Source organism: Malurus melanocephalus, unplaced genomic scaffold (genome assembly GCF_030028575.1).
Source record: "Malurus melanocephalus ecotype Western Australia unplaced genomic scaffold, MMel_1.1 scaffold_87, whole genome shotgun sequence".
Classification (NCBI taxonomy): domain Eukaryota; kingdom Metazoa; phylum Chordata; class Aves; order Passeriformes; family Maluridae; genus Malurus; species Malurus melanocephalus.
Genome location: NW_026623319.1, coordinates 1,836,629 through 1,857,880, shown reverse-complemented (window position 1 = coordinate 1,857,880; position 21,252 = coordinate 1,836,629). Strand labels below are relative to the sequence as shown.

At 56.6% G+C, this 21,252-nt stretch overlaps 3 protein-coding genes across 6 annotated transcripts in view; 1 reads left to right on the top strand and 2 right to left on the bottom strand.

The window, feature by feature from the left end:
• The window catches only part of RNF123 (ring finger protein 123), a 47,739-nt gene extending 28,902 nt beyond the window's left edge, over window positions 1–18,837 (top strand). For all 4 annotated transcript variants that reach the window (XM_057368060.1, XM_057368061.1, XM_057368062.1 and 1 more), the window contains exons 32-39: window positions 3,869–4,008; window positions 4,157–4,345; window positions 5,827–5,902; window positions 6,077–6,161; window positions 17,549–17,691; window positions 17,998–18,092; window positions 18,183–18,268; window positions 18,371–18,837. In XM_057368060.1, coding sequence (XP_057224043.1) covers window positions 3,869–4,008; window positions 4,157–4,345; window positions 5,827–5,902; window positions 6,077–6,161; window positions 17,549–17,691; window positions 17,998–18,092; window positions 18,183–18,268; window positions 18,371–18,470 — 914 coding nt within the window. In that variant the 3' untranslated portion in view covers window positions 18,471–18,837. The remainder of the gene's footprint in view (window positions 1–3,868; window positions 4,009–4,156; window positions 4,346–5,826; window positions 5,903–6,076; window positions 6,162–17,548; window positions 17,692–17,997; window positions 18,093–18,182; window positions 18,269–18,370) is intronic.
• AMIGO3 (adhesion molecule with Ig like domain 3) lies at window positions 13,414–17,554 on the bottom strand. Its single transcript, XM_057368065.1, has one exon. It carries the CDS (start codon window positions 15,809–15,811, stop codon window positions 14,273–14,275), a length of 1,539 nt encoding a protein of 512 aa, XP_057224048.1. The 5' UTR covers window positions 15,812–17,554; the 3' UTR covers window positions 13,414–14,272.
• A 76-nt stretch (window positions 18,838–18,913) lies between the features above and the next one.
• Window positions 18,914–21,194, bottom strand: GMPPB (GDP-mannose pyrophosphorylase B). The gene is made up of 8 exons (XM_057368066.1): window positions 20,990–21,194; window positions 20,844–20,924; window positions 20,722–20,770; window positions 20,019–20,320; window positions 19,862–19,940; window positions 19,640–19,767; window positions 19,276–19,458; window positions 18,914–19,119 (listed from the first exon to the last, which is right to left on the bottom strand). Exons 1-8 carry the CDS (start codon window positions 21,116–21,118, stop codon window positions 18,988–18,990), a joined length of 1,083 nt encoding a protein of 360 aa, XP_057224049.1. The 5' UTR covers window positions 21,119–21,194; the 3' UTR covers window positions 18,914–18,987.
• Window positions 21,195–21,252: the final 58 nt, after the last annotated feature.

The following is a 21,252-nucleotide window of genomic DNA, read 5'->3' as shown; positions in this document are numbered from 1 at the left end:
CYGAATGGGTGCATTGATGTGGATTCACAGATACATCTGGAGCCTTTCAAAAACTCAGATCAGTGTTGGGTGGAGCTGCTTTGCTTCTGAATCTGGTCCATTTGGGGCTTTCCCGTTCTGTGCTCACAGCTCTGCTGTAAATGCTGCTGTGTCCAGAGACCCCCTCGGGCTGCTGACCAACAAGTCYCACAATTAGCCCTTTTATAAATCCTGCTGGGTCATTAGCAAACTATAAAAGTACATAATTACTTTCCTGTGATGAAAGTACATGACCCTGCTTCTTTACCRTTATCTAGTAGGAGCACTTACTGAAGGCTTCCACTTGGTCTGCTTTATTAATTTTTAACTCTCTCTAATAATGGGTTTCTGCTACTGTTAGACTTACTGCCATTACTACTTCTATTAAATAATTCTGCTATATTTTTTTCTTATAATTTAAAAAAATTCCATACCATGGTTAGTCGAGGATGTTTTTGTATCTTCTCCATCTATTACCCCTTTTCTCCTTGTTTTTGTCCACCACTGCCTATGTTTGATTACATTCACTTTGCCTCTTATATTTTAACTTGTATCTCTGCTTCATCATGCTCTCAGTGCCCCTTTTTAACCCAGGTGCTTGCTGGAGCACTGGGGCTTTCTGGATCCCTAATAATTTTCTTAAAGAACTCTGTTTTTTTTCACTGTTTTCACCACCTGGATTTTCCCCTCTATTTTGTTTATATTTTTGCAGGGAAGTTTCTGTTGTGGAAACATTGGATGTATCTATAACCTCTTGGTTCCACGCTCTGTTGCCCACATTAAATGTATTGAGGTCAAAATTTCTGGCCTTGAAAAACCGCCAATTTCTGTTCCAATGACTGRTGTTTATCTGTYRTAACRAAGGYTAAGCCAAGATTGAGTGGCTTTTGTATTAGGGAGATACTTTCTTGATCCTGGCACTAGTAAGTCATTRATGTTTCTAAAATTTGTAACCCCATCACTGAGTATCCACAGATTCCCTGTGAAATGCCATCCCTGCCTGCAGTGACACATGAGGGGTGTGTCATTGCCCARGAGGGCAGTGGTAACTGAGGTGGGTGGGAATGTCCCAGCAAAGGTGAACATACTGCAAATAAAGATGAGCAAAGCACGAGGACTGGGTTTTAGATACTAATAATGGTTACTTTATTTAGGAACTCATGCAAGGGATGAAGCTGCTCTTGCTGTATTCCAGGGCTTGCTCCTTATGTTGCTTTCAAAGAGTAGAAGTGATCTCAGTATTTTAGATTCAGAATCCTCTTGGGAGCACCAAAGGCCAAGGAAATCACTGTTTCCTGGTTTTAGCTTTAAAACCCTAAATAAAACTGTTTACCTRTGGAGAGGTTTGACAAAAGGCACCAGTTTTTAATGCTCTTTTAGTCTGGYACAGTCTGCCATCAGCAGGAAAAGCATTTAAAAACCCAGAATGGCAGGTTTTGCGCAAACTCATCACTCGTTGAATAAAGACCATGAGGAAATAGTCATTGGCTAAAAATCAGGATAAAGCAAGTTATTACAAGCATAGGAGCATCCTTTAGAAAACCAAAGCTGCCTTCAGTTGACTAGGCAATTCATTTTGAGATCTGTCCTGACTTGAAATGTTTGTAAAAGAGTCTTTGGCAACAGACCAGTAGGACAATGCACAGAGCTCTTCTGTAAGGAGTGCTGATCACTGCCTAGAACTGCTTTAGTAGTTGAAGGCTGGAAAGGGGCTAATACATCAGCAGTATTAATAAAAAGTAGTTTTTAAACGTTGAAGGGAGGGTGGTAAAAAGAAAGCACAAAAAACCCTGCCAAAAAACCTTCCAATTCTGAATGACTTATAGAAAACATATGGATGGAATTCAGCATCAGCAGGCATAGAGTGGTGAAGTAAGAGTGGGCTGTGCCCCATCACCCATCACTGACAGAGACGACAAGGTGTGCTCTGTCACTGACTCCTGGGCTTCTCCACTTGTSCCTCAGGACCAGTTCCTGAGGGTTWTCCTTGAACTGGCAACYTATTGTAATCTTTTAGAGAAGAGCAGCTTGATGTCCAGTCCAAGGAACAAATTACACAACAGGGATTATGAGAAAAGCAAAACAGAACAAAACGAAACCCACATTATTCTTCTGTGCAAATCCACCACGTGTTTGTGGTTTGGATRCTGCGTGTGCTTCTGATCCCACCTCTCCAAAGAAAACCTGGGAGAGATGGAGAGATACTGGGGTTCAGGGAGGGGTGACAAAAGGGACAGTTTCAGGGTGAGAAGCTGCTTTGTTTGGGGCTGATCTCATTAAAAAAACTGTCATGAAGGTCTGGCATCACAGCTAGCTGGAGGAAGGATGGAGARGAGCATCTTGCTGTCTCCACCACCAGAAGGAAGGGGTTACAGAGAATAAATACAAACAAATAAAGTGAGCAGGAGCCAAGCTCCAATCTGAATTCCTCCTGCTACACACAACTGAACTGTGGAATGTTGCTCTGGGACACATTAAATGCTAAAGGCTTACACAGTTTCAGAGCACATGGGCAAGAAATCCCCAGAGGACCAATAAATATGTAAGAAGGATGTCTGGCTTGTCCAGTTCCTGAGCCACATGTAGCCAAAGGCTGGGAAAGTACATGTGGGTGGGAGTAGCACATCAAAGACATTTGTTGTGATGAAATCCCTCCCAAAAATGAGCTTTTAGGCAGGATCAAAGTCGGGACACTGGCCTGCCTGGGGCGATTTATGCACTGTGAGATTCAGCACGTGTCCTCCATAATAACAGAAGTTCATTGCACTTGCTAGTGGGTATTCACAGAAYAATTTATCCTGTTCCCATTTCAGATGATGGTCTCCTGTCATCCCTCTCCGGCTTTGCAAATCTGTAGTTATGCCTTGCTTCTTGAACCCTAGGGATGTGATGGATGCTGTCCCRTGTTTGCTTTGCCCACGCTGGCCCTTTGAGTAGGCTGCAGCCCCAGAGAGCTTCTGCAGTTGCAGCACAGCTTGTTCCTCTGGGCATGGCAGTGCTGGTGCTGCCAGATTTTCCASCTGCTCTTAGTAATAGCTTCTAGTAGAGGAAAATGTAGTTAAATACCCTATACCTGGTAAATCTGCTCAAGTTTCTCTTTCCAAGCCCTGAATTTTGGGTTGAACTGCAGTACCCTTCCCTCATAGTATTGAATGTTTTGTGAGCCTCTTCTGCTAGAGAGAAGCATCTGTCCCATTAGTACCCCCTTGCTGTTCCTGCCCATCCATGGGGGCCGGTGTCTCTCACAGCCCTGACTGTGTTTCCCAGCTTCTGGATTTGACCCCATCTGTGTTCTTGATAGTGAGGAAGCCCAGAGATGAGACATGAKGTAACCAAGGGAATGTGTCTGTGCYTGGGCTGACCCTGGCTGGGGAGTGTGGGCAGCTCTGCCTSAGCCTGCTGAGGTCAGAACCAGCTCCATACAGAGTCAGGAGTTTGGAGGAGCCTGGTCATGTGAGGCCAGGGGTGGCCGTGCTGGCTTCAGGCAGCTGCTGCCACACTGGTATCAGGAGCAATAAATGCTGAGCTGACCATGGGCCTCTGCAGAGCTGAGCAGAAGGGATCTGAGCTGCAGGGCARTGCTCCTGTGCATGTGGGCAGCAGCGAGCATGGAGGGCTCTTCCCTGGTTAATTCAGGCTGGCATTGCAAAGAAGTGCTTGGAGGCCCAACAAGCACGATCRCTGCTCAGAATAGTCCTTGTGCCAGCTGCCAGTGCCCTGCCACCTCTGCTTACTCTGAGGCACAAAACAACATCTCCCAAGCCCAGGAATGGTCTCTCAGCCTGCCCTTGCCCCTCACTCACAGCTGCCTCAGGACCAGGCCACTGAAGCTGTCGCTGTCTGGTTTCAGAGCCGTGTCCCTCCACCCTGCTGCAGCGGCACATGGCAGACCTGCTCCGCAGCGACCGTGACCTGGCCCCCAGCTTCCTCAACAGTGTCCTGAACCAGCTGAACTGGGCCTTCTCCGAGTTCATYGGCATGATTCAGGAGGTGGGTGTGCACGGGGGCTCTGGGATGCAGCACTCAGTGGGTGCTGTGTCCTACACACAGCGAGGCTCAGGCACAACTCGCTGGGTGGGGGTCACAGCCCTCCTTTTGGGAACAGGTGCCTTTTTAAACTGTCACCATTGCTTGGCAGATCCAGCAGGCAGCAGAGCGTCTGGAGAGGAACTTTGTGGACAGCCGGCAGCTGAAGGTGTGTGCCACCTGCTTTGACCTGTCGGTGAGCCTGCTCAGGGTGCTGGAAATGACTGTCACACTGGCACCTGAAATCTTCCTCGACTGGAATCGCCCATCGTCAGAGCTGCTGCTTCGGAGGCTTGCCCAGGTATTGTGTGTGAAGAAACAGCATCTGGAGGGCCTTGGAGACCCCTCTGCCCTCTCTCCAGATGTGTGGTGAACTGGGGGCTCCTGCTGCATGTGCTGTAGTACTTAGAGCTGCTGAAGAGCAAGTGGTTCTAAAATCTCTACTGGTCAACTGCTCCCCTCCTTTGCAGCTGGTCTGGTTTCTGCCTCTGCTGGGAGCAGGGTGACAGCTGCTTCAGTCTTCAGAGGGAGCAGTAAATGCTGAATTCTCCTGTGACAAGCAGTGTCATGAAATCTGGAGAGGAGGTGTGGTACACCTGGGCAAGGAGCTGTGGAGAGTATGGCTGGTTTCACAGGGCACACACTCCAATGTTTGGCAGGCATATTGGTCCTTTATCCCTCAGTCATAGAATATTGGTATCAAACAGCTCCACTTCCCTGCCAGGGTGACTGGGACAGCCTCATTCCAGCTGACAATATCCCTTAGCCTCCAGTGAATTAGTTTCTTTTCTGAAGCATGAGCAATCCTGGAAAGGCCTGAGGACAAGCCCTTGTACAAGGTGCACTAGGGGAGAAAAATCAGATGTACCTTACCTGTACCCMAAAGGCTGAGACTCGGGCTCTGAGCACATGAAACAAAGCAAGAGGTAGTGAGGTCTGGTACCACAGTCCTGAGGAAAGTGCTCAGCTGAGTGAGGAGGGAAGCAAGGGGCCCTTAGCACGTGGCTGAGGCAAACTGGGGAATGTGCAGCAGGGCGTGGGGTGCTGCAGCTTCCCCCTTGCTACCTGGTGCTGCTGTGAAGCCGTTCCCCACTGCTGACTGTGCCCACAGAGGGGTGCAGTGTTCTGCTGTTGTGCACTGGGGTGACARGGGGAGGGATGCTGCATTTGAAGGGATGGTCTTCAGCGTACAGTTGTGTCAAACCTGGAGTGGTCCCCACTCCTCCCACTGGGGGTTAGGCTGAGAGCTAATGGTGGCTAATTAGGTGTCTTTACAGCTGATTCCATCTCTGCAGATTGCTCTCTGYACTCACCCCGTGCTTCAGGGCTGGTAGATCCATCCTGCTGCCAGCTCCAGGCAGGGYAGGACCTGGACTGTGCTTCACCCTGCTGACACTGCTTTGCCCACAGCTGCCAGCTCACTCTTCACAGGCTGTGTCTGTCCTGCTGACTGTTGCTGCTGCTTGCCAGGAGCTTTTATCTGCAGAAGTAGATTGGCTTTTGTAGGGAATTCAGATTTAGGTGGAAGGTGCTGACATTCAGGTGTTTTGACCTCAGACTGACTCTTCCCTGGGWGGTTTTGGTCTGGTACAATCACTGTAATGTGGGTGACACTCCTTCSATGCCAGGRCAAATCTAGGTGTGTGCTRTGAGCCTCCCTCTGTGCATCCACCMGGCACTCAGCCCGAACTGTAAGAACATGCTGCCCCAAAGCTCTTTAGATGATGCTCACAGGAAGGCCCATCCAGAAAATACAAACCCTCTCTGCTTTTCCCTACACAGCTCTTGAACCAGGTRCTGAACCGTGTGACAGCTGAAAGGAACTTGTTTGACAGAGTGGTCAACCTCCGTCTGCCAGGTGAGTCCACACATTCACCCTCTGTCCCTCTCCATGGAAAACATGCTGGGAGCATGCATTGGGAAGGGAGGGATGGCTTGTACCGATGGTCTGGATGGGATCAGACCTCAGACCTGCCCAGCTCTGCCTGTCACAGTGTGGCAGAAGCTCTTACCTTTCTCTTTTGCTTCATAGGGCTGGAGAGTGTGGACCATTACCCAATCCTTGTGGCTGTGACAGGGATACTGGTCCGGCTGCTGGTGGACACTGATGTTCAGGGGTGAGTGGCTTTTGCCTTCCAAAGCATGGGGTCTCTGTGTGTGGCACTGCTCTGGGTGCTGCAGTGGTGCCACGGGAGGTGTTGCAGGAGCAACATGGGCGTGTGGGGACCAAAGCAAAGTGAGACTCGTGTGTGGAGCAAGCAGAAGCTGAAGAGCCACATTCCCTGAAGTAGCTGCATCCCAGTGCTACTGCAGGGTGCAAAGTCCCTTCCTGTGGTGATGGCAAACCCTTGTGAGAGGTGGTTGTGAGATGCTCAGATGCACATCTGCACCTTCCTCCTCGGGAYGGGGTCTGGCACTCTGTGASTGTASAGCTGCTGTTGGAAGTTGTGGGTGSTGCTTGTGGCAGAGCTGTGTCCATGTGGTGACACATCAATGTGCTGCAGCACACAGTGAGGGCTGCACGGGAGCTCACTGAAGCCCCTTCAGCCTGGACCCTTCTCAGGAAGGCATCAGAATGAGTGCAGAKCTCTCTGTCTGCCCAGCCCTGTGGCACAAAGGTGAGACAAACCTTCTCCAGGCACTTGGGTGATGCTGACTTTACGATGAAACAAATGCTGTCTTTATGGTAGCCAGTTATTCAGAGAGGCAGSACTGGGGGAGTGATGTGGCTGGACAAAGCCACAGCTGATCTGATCATTTATGTGTCTGCTAGTATCAACTCCTGCAAACAGACTTGTTCTGACTCTGTGCTGCCCCACCTTTGCTGTCTCCCAGGTGTCTTGCCTGGTCACTGTGTACTGCAGGAGATGGGCTCTTCTGTCTGTGCTGTACATCCTGCTTGTTTTCACATTTGGAGAACACGATAGACTCTGGCTTTGCAGAGAGCAGAGTCCCAGCTGGCCGAGCAGCTCAGCCCTGCAGCCAGTCTTTCAGCTTCTTCTCTCAAGGACTCAAAGACGTACACAAATATGTCTAATAATAACCTGCCTCCCATGGCTGCTGCACCAGTCTCACGGCCCCAAGTGTGACAGTGCCAAAACCTGGGCACAAGGTCATTGATCAGTGGCCTTTCTGGGCTCTGAACAGGGGTGATTTTGCTCGCCCCTATAACCTTGCTCCATGGAAAGGGCAAACATCATGAATTTGATGCCACAACTAGACACTGCTTCCTGGAGGGAAGGGGGAGGTGATAAAACAGTTCTCTGCATGCCAGGAGGAGAAATCCTTCCCTGACTGTCTCTTCCTTGAACATGTGTCCCAGGCCAGGTCACTTGTCAAGTCAAAATGAGGAAGGGTTGTCCCTCAGGTTATCAAACTCCAAAGAGCACTGGGGAGATGGAAGTGTGATATCAGTCACATCTTTCCTAGCCTGCAGGGAGTCCTGGAGAGACACAAATCTTCCAGACAAATCTTCCAGACTGTCCTTCCCCCGAAAAGCCCGTTGTGCTTTGGGTTTGTGAACTCCTAGCAGCCAGTGTCATCACCAAGTGGCACTGTCCCCTGTGTGCCAGCAGCATCCTTCATGCCTTGGGCTGCACCATCACAAACCAGAGGCACTGTGCTCTAGGGAGGTGGCAAGTCTGTGATGTTCAAGGGCTTTGTAGTCACTTCCCTGAGCACTCAAAAGGAGAAATAAATGCAAAATAGTGGAATGATGTGTGAAAAGCATCACGTCCTTAAGGTAGATGTAACTGAGCAGGAGAACCAGAAGGTGAAACAGGAGGAAGCCCAGGGAAAAATACCCAYAAACCAAAATTCTTCTGTGTGATTTTGCAAAGCCATGCACTAAACCTGAGATTTGATATGTCAGTGGTCTATAAAAGGCAAGAAAAYGTTGCAGGGGAGCCATTGAGGTCAATCGAGACAAAAGAACCAAGGCAGGTGGCTTGGAGACCTTCTACTGCTGCCCAAGCAGAGGGGGTGGCAGAGACCAGGCAGATCAAAAGCAGAGTATATCATGGGAAAGGGAGAACTGAGCCCCCCACACTCTCTGCAGCACTGGGTTGAGCACTGGGTGTTGCACCCCACTTACAATCAGTTCTGCTCCATGCAGCCACATTGAGAAATGGCAAACAGGGATGGGCTGGAGAAAACCAGCAGGTGTGAGAGGAACCACTAAGGCTTTTCTGCTGCCTTTGCATTGCTCGAGGGCTCAGCCCTGGTTTTATCCTCTATTCAAGGCACCATCAGCACAGGGTGCTGAACACTGAGAGGTGCAGCTGGGGTAGCAGTCACCCAACACCCAGGAGATGGTGATGGTCAAGTGGAACAGAAAAGGAGAATTCAAACCTTCCRTGTGTCTGTATAGTCCTATGGGAGATGATTGCCATGGCTGAAGTGATTTAATGGGTCCTGTATGTAACCAGGCTCTCCAGAGCAGACCARTTTATGTCAGCTCCTGTGAAGACAGCTTTCTCCCGCTCAGTACAGCTAGCAGGATAACAGGATGAGCTTTTGTCCTTCCCCATAAGCACTCGGCCTGGGAAGCTTTTGGAAATCTCTTCCAGGTCCCATTTGGTAACTCCCAGATTGCCAGACATYGTTAACAGAGAGATTTTCCAGCCCACATCTGCATGTAGGAACATCTCTGTGGGAATTTCCAGGGTCAGGGTGACCCTGCCTTGTTCCTTGTGAGGAGGCTGTGCCCCAGAGAATGAGGACAAGGACGGGACCTTGGGAGACTTCCGTGGCTTGGCTGTGTGTTTTCTGGTTGCCTCTAACCCAGCAAGCAGACACTGTGCCAAGCACTTGGTTGGAAGGTGCTGCAAAGACCTGGGACATAGAGAATGGGCTCATCAGGTAGTGAAGGAACGAAATCCCATTTATGGGATGAGAACATTCCAGAGAGGAAGGAAGTGAGTGAGTGAGTGAGTGAGTGAGTGAGTGAGTGAGTGAGTGAGTGAGTGAGTGAGTGAGTGAGTGAGTGAGTGAGTGAGCGAGCCAGGGCCCTGCCAACTCATCCAGTCACATTATCAGGCTGCAGTCAGGTACCTGAGCTGCTCCTTTCCCAGCACAGGACAGTCATCCAGGCATCAGGTCCTCTTGCTGTGGGCTCGTGGCATCAAACAGAGCCATTAAGCACAAGGAAAGGGAACATTGCCCAGGCCGAGCTGTGGTGAGACAGTTGATCCATCATTTGCCGTAGTCCCTGGATGCTGCAGGCTGTGCTTTTGAGAGAGCAGAGCTGCATTTGCTTGCTGGGTCAGGCAGTTTGGGCTGGTGCTGCTCATGATCAGCCAAAGTTTCAGTGCCTGCTCCCAGCCCTGAGGTCTGAGAGCTGCTGGGCAGCACTGTGGAGTCTCAGGGGCTGGCAGGGCCAAGGGCAGGGATGTCCCTTTGCTCCCTGTGCCAGCCTTGATGACMGAGCGGGCAGGAGAGGGAAGGCAGGATCTGCCAGGCTGAGCCAGGAGCTGGGCTGAATCCATGCCACAGACCCTGGCTGCCTTCAGGCAGTATCATAGCCCCGGTTGTCTGCTTGCTAAATAATTGAGCAGATTTTCTATTAAGCCTTTTWCAGAGTGAGCTAATGGAGCAGCACTGGCCAGAGCTGGTGTCAGGATCCTGGCAAGTGCAAGCAGCAGGGGAAGGGGTGAGGCCCAGAGGTGAGGCTGTGGTCCCCTGTGTGTGAGGGCACGCTGTAATTAGGACTGGCTTTGTGGGAAGTGAGTGGCCATCCCAGAGTGGAGATGAGCTGTGTTGTGTTGGTGCTCAGACTCTGCTCTGCCCCTTGGGCTTCCCCCATGCTCCCTCCATCCCCTCAGAGGCAGGGGCCTGATGCTCTCAGGGTGAGGAGAGGTTGGGGCACATGCAAGGAGCCAGCAAACCAGTCTGTACAGGACAAGTCCTAAAGAGGTGCATCTCCCACGGACTTGTGCATGACAGATGGAGAAGACAGAGGGAAGATCACTGTGCTCACCAGGAACATGGTGGTACCAGCCATCAGAGCACAGGACAGGGACCCTGGGCCAGAAACAGCCATGCTGTACCAATGGGATACTGAGCAAGAGTCAGTGGGACCTGCCAGAAGCAGCACTGGGCTGATGTGGTGTTGGGATATTTCCATCTTGAGTGTCTGCAGAGTACAGATGGATGCAGAGAGATGGGCTGAGAGGGGACAGAGGTTCCCAAGGCAGAAGTAAGGCATTGGTAAGTAGAAAGGCAAGGAGGCACAAGTCTGGGTGGGAGAGGAAGGCTAAGAAGACTGCTCAGTTGCTAAATGGTTTTGGGATCACCTCCACTGTAAAGATCAGCAGATCCCAGTCTGCAGGTTCCCAAACAGGCTGGCCACCCACCTGCGTGCTCGAGCCCTGCTGGGACCCTGGGGATTTGGGTGTTCCCTGTTGACATGGTGGTTTTCTGCACAGTTCCTATTGGACCCTGTAATTACTGATCCCTTAAACACCAGTGCTCCCTCAGTGGTGTTGGTGAACAAGCTCTGGTGGAAGGAGGGACAGGAGCAGACATTTCATGGACCACACAGTCTAAAGGAATCCTTGCTACCTTGCTGTGATACTCCAGTCTTGCAGTGTGTGACGTAACAGGGTGAGTCAGGGCAGGGGAGAATGACTAACTCTGCCCTAGGTTTCATGGTTAAAAAAGGTCTGAGTCTGGTCATACAGTTTTTACAAGCTGCCGGTCCTGAGTGATGGGACTGCCRGGCCTGGGCTCTCCCAGCCCCTCAGGGCTGTCAGGCACATGCTGGGAGGGAGGCAGGAGCAGTCCTTGTRCTGGCCAGCACCAGGCTTTGCTGATCGGAGCTGTCTGGAAAACTGYGAGCATTGTAAGGGAAGGATCCAGGCCCTGCCGTGTTTATCCTGTGTCCATCCTTGGTGACAGGAGGACAGGATGGCACTGGCATTCAGCACATCCCCATTGTCCTGACTGAGGTGTGAAGTGCCAGGGGAGATAGGAGTCAGCATTGGATAGGGGTCCCCAAAGCTAGTCCTTATCCCAAAGCTCATCCTTGTCCTTATCCCAAAGCTCATCCTTATCCCAAAGCTAGTCCTTATCCCAAAGCTCGTCCTTGTCCTTATCCTAAATCTCATCCTTATCCCAAAGCTCATCCTTGTCCTTATCCCAAAGCTCATCCTTATCCCAAAGCTCATCTTTATCCCAGAGCTCGTCCTTATCCCCACACAGGCTGGCCCAGCTCCCTGCGTGCCAGGACCACCGAGCTTTGTGCTGATCCATTACTTTACCCTGCAGAGTCAAGGAGCAGAGSGAGGTTTGGCAGGAAACCAGGGGTGTAATGGTGGAGATGGCTGCCAGGAGAGGACAGTGTATWCCTTGGGGAACATCCATTAACTTTCCCAGCTCCTATCTGTCAGAGAGGCTGTGCTCCTGGCTGTTTTTCCTTGCTGAGATATTCTGCTTTTCAGGCTGCTTAATGAACTGCTTCGACAGTTCAAACCGCCTCCCAGTGCTCATTGGATCAGCAATGTGGTGTGGGATCCTTTCTGAGCATCAGGAATGTGTGAAAAGCAGCAGCAGGACTTTCCTGGGTAAAGGCAGTAGGATCCCTTGAGGGCAGCACAGATACAAACCTCAGAGCAAGTCCATGGAGAGCAAACCACAGCTTTCCTGCAGGGATAGGAGAATTGCAGCCAGCCTAGAGGAGCTCTCCTGGGCTTCTTCAGCCTGGTGGGTCACTGGAAAGACCCCTGGGAGCTTTCCTAACACTCCATGAGTTTTCCCCAAACTTCACGCTTTATCCTCAGCTGAGGATGCAGTTTGCAGGAACACTAATGCCTGGGAAGCTGGTGTTGGCAGTGGGGACGGGGAAGATTAGCAAGGAGACAGACGAGGATGGTGATAATGGGTTGATAACACTTGCTCCAGGTGCTGGGGCCCAGAGCAGYGCTTCATCTTCCCTTTTGGAGGAAGATGTGGTGCTTGGATGTGGCACATGCTGTGGCACGGGCTTGGCACTGTCTCAGCAGGCGCAGGGAGCAGTGTCCATGTCTGGTTTGGACCTGGGCACACTCAGCTGGGTCTCTTCTCTTTCCCAGACATTCCCAAGTCAAATTCAAACCTTCCTTCCCATGGGATCCCTGTCTGGGTGCAAAGCCAGGGGTGAYGGCAGCAGGTCCACTCCAGCCTCTGTGTCTGACACCGCCGCACCTCGTCGCCCCTGGCAGCACCCGGTGTGGCCACACGGCTCCTGGGCCYGTCAGGACACTGCACTAACGCGAGGTGACAGGGCCAGCGGTGGCGGTGTGGGGAGCGAGGGCACAGGCCAGCGGGGACTGTCGCTCTGCATCCCATCGCCTGCGCCGGCCCCGGGGCACGGATCGGATCGCAGGGAGCTGCACAAGGTCACTGGAAGGAGCAGCGCCGGGAGGCTGCGGCTGGCTCAGGAGAGCTGCTCTCACAAACACTCGCCCCTCCTTGGATGGTKGGGGGGACGGTTTTGACAATTTATTTGGGCACAGGGTTGAGGTTTCGCTGGGGAAAATGCTGCTTGTTTCCTGGCYAAAGAAGTTGAAGGATGTGTGCTAGTGCGGCCCCAGTGCCACRGGGTTCTTGCCCTCCCACCAGTCACAGGGCTGCCAGCAGCTCCTGGGGCCAGGGCACTTGGCTATGGGAGGGGGCTGCAGGTCTCTGAAGGGTGCTGGTCCCCGTGGTGTCTGAGCTGTGCTCCTGCCCACAGGGTAGCCCCAGCCTCCTCTGTGCTGCATGTGACAGCCACATGCTCCTACTCCAGCTGTGGATGGGATACTGGCGACTGGYAGATGGGCAGGATACCCTTATCCCTCTGTGGGCTCAGACAGGCATTTTGCAGGGATGGAACTACTCCCTGTTTCAGGAAGAGGCAAGGGTGGGTGCCAGAAAAGGCAGTGCAGGTGACACGAGTGGGGGGCTCCATCTGCAGGGAGCACCAGGACTAAGCCAAAGGCAGGACCAGTCCCATCCCTGGCAGTGCCTTTTCCCTGCATCTAAACCCTGCTTGTTCCTTTTGGGGTCTGGATGTGCCCTCATATCAGTCGGTGCTGCTCCTTCCCCAGCTCCCAGGCATCATTTTGGGGACCTGCCCTCCCAAGGACAAACCACCGGGTGCTTCCCTCTCAGCAGCACCAAGCCACTGGCACATTTAACCCCCTGGCTAAGGCCACCTGAAGGCCATTTGATGGGAACAGAGGCTCCAGTCCAGTGCAGATTGCCCGGCTCTGTGTGCTGGGCCTGTAGGAACTGGGGGCTCCCTCAGTCCTCAGCCTGCCACCGCTGTGCCCGTGAGCTGCAGGGTGGCTGCGCACTGCTGCAAGGGCAAGGAGACACTCAGCCCAGCGTCAGCTTAAAAAAATAGGCATTTTTATTCCAATGGACCTAGAGAATTACGACCCAGGAGAGGGGAGGATTACTCACATTTATCGATAGGCTGATTAGGTTACTGCCTAAATAGCTGTGCTTGAGCAGCGCGTGTCCGCCTCAAGGAGAAGCAGCGAAGGAGCGCGTGGTGCAGCGGAGACCTCAGTGTCCTTGGTGGCACGGGGAGCTCTGAGCAATGCGGGCTGGGTGCTGTGTCTCATCACCTAATCCTGCCTTGACGATTTACAGCTTCTCGGGATGCAAAAGCTTGTAAGGTTTGCTTGGCTGCATGGCTGGACAGGYGCTGAGCTCCATCCCTCCTGTGTGGCCACATTTGGGGAGAGAGTGTGTACCCCCTCCTGTGATGGGGACACAGTTCCCCTGCTTCCAGCCGTGGCATGCTGATGGGCACTGGCATCACCATTCCTGAGGGCCGTGGCATGAACCAGGACAGTGTCCCACTTGTCACAGCTATTCCTTGGCCTGGGGTGGTCTGTGGCAGTGGTSTCAGGTGGGCATCTCATGCCTGGGGACATGGCAGACGCCCAGCCCCAGTGTCACCATGAGGGAGGGTGGGTGCCCACATGAAGGGGGAGTTTCTCCAGCATGATGGGTTCATCGGCATTACCRTTGTACTAACAAGGCCATTGTAGCGGATTGTGCAAGGAGCTCTTGCAGGGTATCAGTGTGCCTGTGGCCAAAAACCCACCAGGAGCCCATGGCTGAAGCGGCTGTGGGTGGTGCAGATCACTCCCGTGGGTCGTGGTCAAGCCAGGAACTCGGGGTGTCCAGTAATCCTGTTCTAGCAGCRATGGAGGAGACCAGCTCTTGGGAGATGCCAACTGCTCCCAGCTCTGCCCCGCTATGACACAATGGGGGTGTCAGAAAAAACAGAGCTGATGGACTCTGAGTCCGACTTGAACTGCAGGACCTTGGGGTGCTTGGGGTCRGGGAAGTCCTCGCCGAGGGCCAGGCGGATCTTGCCGTTCTGTGTCTCCCTGATGGGCTCGAGRAAGACAACGTGTTTGTTGGCGCTGGCCTTGCGGTTTGGCCCGTCAGTGGCAGGGGGAGTGGTGCTGAGGATGGAGGACTGGGCGCTGCACTCCTGYGGGGGGCTGAGCGGGGCCGGCTTCTTGCAGCAGCCCAGGCAGCGGCACGGTGTGAGGAACAAATAGATGATCACCAGCACCAGGCTCACAATGCAGCCCAGCAGGGTCGTGAGGCCGGTGCTGAAGGTCTCCCCAGCTGGCTTGGGGTAGAGAATGGTCACATTGAACTCGCACATCCTGCTGAAGTTGTAGGGGCTGTTCATGGCCAAGCCTACATAGACCCCTGAGAGCCAGGGCTTGGCTACAGCAATCCTCAGGCTGCCGTTGGCATAGACCTCCAGGGAGCGATTGCTGTTTCCTGGGGCTTTGATGGGCTCGTGGTGAGGGGTGATCCACATGTAGGTGGTGGCTGCATGCGTCAGGCTGGTGTTACTGGTGTTACAGGTGAGCAGGATGGGCTGGCCCACCATCACCTCCAAGTGCAAGAGGTGYGCATCTTCGGTGCCTCCCGAGCAGTTCTCAAACATGTGGCTGTGTTTGAGGAACTTKACCAGGGACCGGGGCACACTGTCAGACACCTTGCAGGTGTGTTCCTCAAAGAAATCTTTGACGGAGCTGAAACCTCGCTGATTCCAGTGCTGGAGCATCAGGTAGAGTGGGCAGCTGCACCTGATGGGGTTGTTGTGCAGGTACAAACCATTGCTGATGCTTTCAGGCAGAGCCGCCAGCACCTCCACAGGGATGCTGCTCAGACTGTTGGAGGAGAGGTCCAGAGTGCGGAGGTTGTAGACTCCCAGCCCCTGCACTGCGTGGAAGGGGAAGGCGGTCAGGTTGTTCCAGCTCAGGTAGACTTTCCGCAGACCGCTCAGCTTGGCAAAGGCGTTTTCATCCACCCGCTTGATGCGGTTGTTGTAGAGCAGCAGCTCCTCCAGGCTCACCAGCGCCTCGAAGTAGTGCGACTCCACGGTGTGCAGGTGGTTGGAGGACATGTCCAGGTGCCGCAGGAAGGAGGCATTGTGGAAAGCCTGCGGAGAAAGGTCCCGAATCTGGTTGTGACTGATGTGAAGGGCCTCGAGGTGTGGGAGGGTGGCCAGCCAGCGGTCGTGGAGCTGRGTGAGGGCGTTGTGGCTGAGGTCCAATGTGGTGGTAGTGGGTGGCAGTGCCTGGGGCACCCGCTGCAGCATCTGCCGGCTGCAGCTCAGCAGGTCGGAGGTGCAGATGCAGGCGGCGGGGCAGCGCTGGGGCTGCGGGGAGGCTCGGGGAGCGCGGCCGGCGGCGCACAGCTGGAGCAGCAGCAGGAGCAGCTTTGCCACCCGCGGCCAGAGCGGGCCCGCGGCCACCRGCGGGGACATTGTGGCGGGCGGGAGCCTCTGTGCAGCCAGGCTCGATGAGACGCGGAACGAAATCTGCCGCCGTCCTCCCGACTCTGTCCCAGTGCTGGCTTGGCTCTACCAAGCATCCACAGGCGCCCTTTTGCACCCCGCGAAAGAGGATCCCGATTCCTGCCGTGGGGCTTGAAAAGAGCTGAAGGGTGGCATCGCCCTGCCCGGCTCTGCCGCGGCTCAGCCGACGCTGCCTCGTACCTGTGCTCCGGCCGGCCGGGGGCTGCCGGGGGTCGGCTGGGAGCCGGCGATCAGCATCSGGGGGCTGAGGCTCTCGGGCGCTGCGGAGCTGTGTGTCGGGCTGGGCGGGCGCCTCGCTGCCTCCTGGAGCTGCTCATCCCTGGAGTGCGAAGTTTCTCAGGGCTCGGCGCCGCCGGGGCACATCCGCACGCTGCGACCTCCGGCGGGCCCGGTCCGGCTCCCTCCCGGGCTGCATCTCCGGAGCGCGGTCCCGCTCCTGCCCCTATTTACGCACGGGCGGTGCGCGGCGAGGGGGCCGGGCGGGATCCCATTGGCCCCGGCGCGGGGAGTGGTGGCCGCGGCGGTGGCCCTGGCCCGGTCCCCGTCCCGGTCCCTGCGAGTGGGCAGAGCGATGCGCAGCCAGCACCGACCCTGCGTGGTCACTTGTCCCCAGGGGAGCTCAGGACCACTTCGGCCGTAGCGATGTGCAGCCGCCGGAGAGACGGGGCCGGCTGTAATCCATCGAGCGGCTGCTCCGCCTCTGCCCAGCTTCTGGCAGAATGCTGGAATAARCCCGTCACCTCTGGGACCCCTCGTGTCCCATCCTGCACCCAGGCTGGGAGCGGGGGCGGCGRTCACGCTCCCGGGGCTGCTTCTCTCCCAGCCGCGGTCCTTCCCGCTGCCCTCATCCTCAGCACAACCCCGAGCTGGGGACCCCCAGCACCCCCAGCCCTGGGGTGAGCAGCGGGGCTGAGCCCGGCGGTCCGCACGGCCGAGGGGGAGCCGCGGGCTSCTGGCGGGGAAGGAGTGGCCAAAGGGTGAAGGACACGCAGGAATGTCATTATCCAGAGCTCAGGCGGTTAGTGGGAAAAGGAGAGCTGGGGAATTGGTTTCCATTAGGGCAGCAAAAAGCTAATTTGGCGGCTGCGGCTGCTGCGAGTCAAGGGGCTGTTAACCCCCTGTGCCCCGGCTCAGCCGGTGCTGACTGGCTGCTCCCTTGCCCCTCCTTCTGCTGGGGTGGATCTGCTCGCCCCTGGGCTGGCCAGGGAGCCAGCTCTGCTCCTTGCCGAGGGCTGTCACCAGGTCACGACACTGGTACCCGATGAAGACACTCATTAAGGCGACCTTCATCTGTCCTGGCTGTCCCTGCTGAAGCCAGGGAGAGCCACAACTGCTCCCTCCTGCCTTGTGGAGAGACCCTGAGGGTGCCCTGAGCTGTCCCCTTGGTGCAGGAGGGCCCCAGGCTCTGAGGAGCATTTCCCCTGCGGTGCTGTGACCGAGGGCAGCACTGGCTGCTTCAGCCGCCCTGCAGCAACCCAAGCAYTGGCCTGAGGGCTGCAGGCTCAGCAAGTGCTGAAGCACCATATTGATCCCCAGAGCCTCTGGGTGAGGGTGGCAGAGGAGGAGGAGGATGGCAGCTGCTCTTTAGCTGCATTTGAACGTGTTCCCCTGGACCGGGGGGACAGCACCTGGGGACACTGTGTGGGAGCACAGGGTGGGTTGTCTGAGGTCTGTGTCCCTTGGCAGGACCGAGCGCGCCACCGCGGTGCTGCTGGCGGATCCCTGCTTCCAGCTGCGCTCCATCCAGTACCTGCTGGGCCACGCCGAGCCCTCGGCCCTGGCTGTGGCCGCTCCCGCCACGGACAAGCGCCACTTCTCCCTGCACACCTGTAAGTGTTGGCACTGCCCTGGGGACCCGAGCTGTGCTCAGCACCCACCCACAGCTGGGGAGGGAGGAATGGGGCTGCTGGTGTCTCCTGCAACATGTCCAGGGACAGGTGTCTGTGCCCTCCTCCACCCCCAGCTGTAGCACTTTGGATGGGGATGTTTCCAGTGCCAGCCAGTGGTACTCAGTGCCCAGTGCTCCCTGTCCTGGCTGGTTCCCAAGGRCAGCTGCAACCCCTGTGAATCACTCAGCAGCCTCAGGGCAGCCTGAGGGTCCCATCCACCCCMCACACACACCGTTTACCCCCCAGACACAGAGTACATCAGTGCCGAGGAGCTGGCAAAGGTGGAGAAGATGCTGACCCATCTGAGTGAGGAGTCCAAGCAGGCGGCTGCTACCACACTGGTGAGTATCCCCTGACCCAGCCCTGCCCCCGCTGACAGCCTGGGACATGGGGCTTTGGCTRCCACCACTAACTGCCTGGTGACCCCACAGCCCACCAGCGAGGAAGACCTGTGCCCCATCTGCTACGCACACCCCATCTCGGCCATCTTCAGGCCCTGCTCCCACAAGTCATGCAAGTGAGTAGCTCCCTTGTGTGACCCCCAGCAGGTGACTGCCAGCCCCTGGCCCTGCCCTGTGCCGTGTGGGTGGGGGCTGATGCTCTTTCCTCCTCTGTCCAGAGCCTGCATCAACCAGCACCTGATGAACAACAAGGACTGCTTCTTCTGTAAGGCCACCATCACGGGGGTGGACGACTTCACCAAGCCAGCCAGCTCATAGAGCCCAGCCCCGCGCCACAGGCTCCCCCAGCTGAACGGGGCAGCCCCCACCCCACGCTGGCTTCTCTCCAAATGCTTGCCCTGCTCAGGGCTGTGGGACCCTCACCCGGAGGGTCAGGACCCGGCACGGGGTAGCAGCGTGGGGTGGGAGGGCTGCAGGGTGGGAGAGGCCAGCAGCCTGGCAGCCTCTCTGCTCYGTGGGCCACTCTCAGGGAGGGGAGCCCGAGGCCTCGGCTCTGTGGCAGCACTGGGAACACAYGGCAGCCCCAGGGCTGGGGCTCAGGGGCCGGGCTGGGCGTTCGGGCTGTTAACTTGCCCCTGGCTTGGGGCTGACTTCATGAAAAGCAGCATTAAATTATTCTTCCTTATGTGGTGCCCTGAAAGATGGGAAGGGGAAGCCAGGCTGCCCCTGGTGAGTGACCCAGTGTTGGGGCTGCACTCAGGTGATGCTTAACAGTAAATGGAAATATAAATATTTAATCCAAGGAGAGCGGGAACACAGAGCCTGCCGGGGGCTGCTACATGATGATACGTGGCTCTGGCACGGACTCGGCAATGGATTTGTGTGGCAGCACGTTGGCCCCGTTGAGGTAGAGCTCGTCGTTGACGATGACATCCTCGCCCAGCACAGTCACGTTCTCCATGCGCACCTGCCCCAGAGAGGCCCTGTCACACCCCGGGGCTCACRGCCCAGTGCCTGGCTCCTGCCCCTGCCTGCAGAGACCACATCCCTGCAGCTGTAGCTCGAGGAGGTGGGAGGGGAAGAGCTGAGCCCCGATTCCCTGCAGGGGCACCCACATCCTCACCCACTGCCCCACGGAGCAGCTCCAGCCCACGATGCAGGACTCCAGCCAGGAATGGGAGCGGATGCGGGCTCCCTCCAGCACAGTGCAGCGTTTGATGCGCACCCCGTCCTCCACCACCACGCCAGCCCCGATCGTCACATTGGGGCCGATGACACAGTTTGCTCCGATCTTGGCGCTGGGGTCCTGGAAGGAAGAGGGGCTGTGCCAGGGTCAGGAGGGCAGACAGTTCTTGGCACAGACCATGCCACTTGGCCAGCCAGGGAAGAGGAGGGCACAGCTCGAGGATGGCAGCGAGGACAGTGGTGGGACAATGCAGAGAGCCCATGACATGCCTGGGGCTGGTGTGCTGGGRGCTGGCACTTACCACCAGCACATTCCCTACGACACCCGGCCCCGAGTGCAGCTTCTCGGGGTGCTGAGCCCGCAGYGCCTGCAGGTACATGCACATGCCCGTAAGGAAGTCCTTTGGCTGCCCAATGTCCATCCAGAAGCCTGTGGGGACAGAGSCACGGTGACAGCCCCCAGCATGAGGGTGGCAGTGCAGGCAAGACCCCCCRTGCTGCCTGCATAGTGCACAGGACCTTACCCTGCAGCTCCATGGCGTAGAGCTGCCCGTCCTGTGCCATGGCCGGGAAGATCTCCTTCTCGATGGAGGTGGGGCGCAGCTGCGAGGATGGGGTGCAGGGCTGAGCAGGGGGCACAGCCCCCCGTGGCCTGACCCAGCCTAGCAACCCGGCTCATACCTGGATGCGTTGTAAGATGCCAGGGTTAAATATGTAGAGCCCAGCATTGATTTTGTTGGACACAAAGACGCGCGGCTTCTCCACGAAGCGGCAGATGCGGCCGGTGTCAGCCTCGCACACCACCACGCCGTACTTGGCGGGTTCCTCCACGCGGGTCACCACCAGCGAGCCCTCGCCGCCGTGCTGCCGGTGGAAAGAGGCCAGCGCCGCGAAGGGGAACTCGCAGATCACGTCGCTGTTGAGGACAAAGAAGGGCTCCCCGTCCTCGGCCAGCAGGTCCCGTGCCAGCGCCAGCGGCCCCGCTGCGCGGCCGTGAGTGACGGCGCAGGGACGTGGTGAGCCCAGCGCCCGGGTCCCGCTGCTGGCCCCACCTGTGCCCGTCCCAGAGCCCCTCCCAAATCCCCAATCCCTGTGGATCCTCACCCGACCCGCTGTCCCTGGTCCTGCCTATGTCCATCTTGGCATACGCCTCCCGATGCCCCTGCTCCTCCCGGCTCTACCCATCCTTAGCMCCGCTGCTGCCATGGTGTCCCCCTCGGGGTGTCCATACCCACCCTAATGCCCACGGTGCCCCCTCCCAGAGTCCTCAGCCCTGACATACCCCTTCCAATGTCCCCCCGCCAGCACCCATCCAGCTGCCCCCGGACTGCCTCCATCCCGCCTGCGCCCGCCCCCCAGCCCCAAGCCCCTGCCCGAATCCTACCGGTGCCCAGCGGCTCCTTCTCGTGGGACATGGAGATGCGGATGCCGAGCTGCGGGCACAGGGTGAGCGGCGGGACAGGCCGGGTTGCGAGGGGAGGCGGGGAAAGGCGGAAGGGCTCTTACCCGTTGTTCCTGCTCCCGCATGGCGGCCTCCAGCGCGTCCGACATGTAGCTCACCGCCAGCACCACATGGCTGACGCCCGCCTGCGGGAGCGCGGGTCAGCCGGCGGCGGGGCTGCCCCCGCACCCCCCGCGCCCCTCGCCCCCACCTGCCGGAGAGCCTCCAGCTGGTGGAGCAGCACCGCCTTGTTGCAGAACTCCACCAGCGGCTTCGGCCGGCTCAGGGTCAGCGGCCGCAGCCGCGTCCCGAAGCCGCCAACCAGGATCAGCGCCCGCATCCCCCGCGTCCCGCGTCCCACGCCAGCGCCCGCACCGACACGTCAGCGCCGGGCGCACGGGGCGCGTCACCGCTGCGCGGCCCCGCCTGCCTCCCATCCCGGCCCCGCCTGCCTCCCATCCCGGCCCCGCCTGC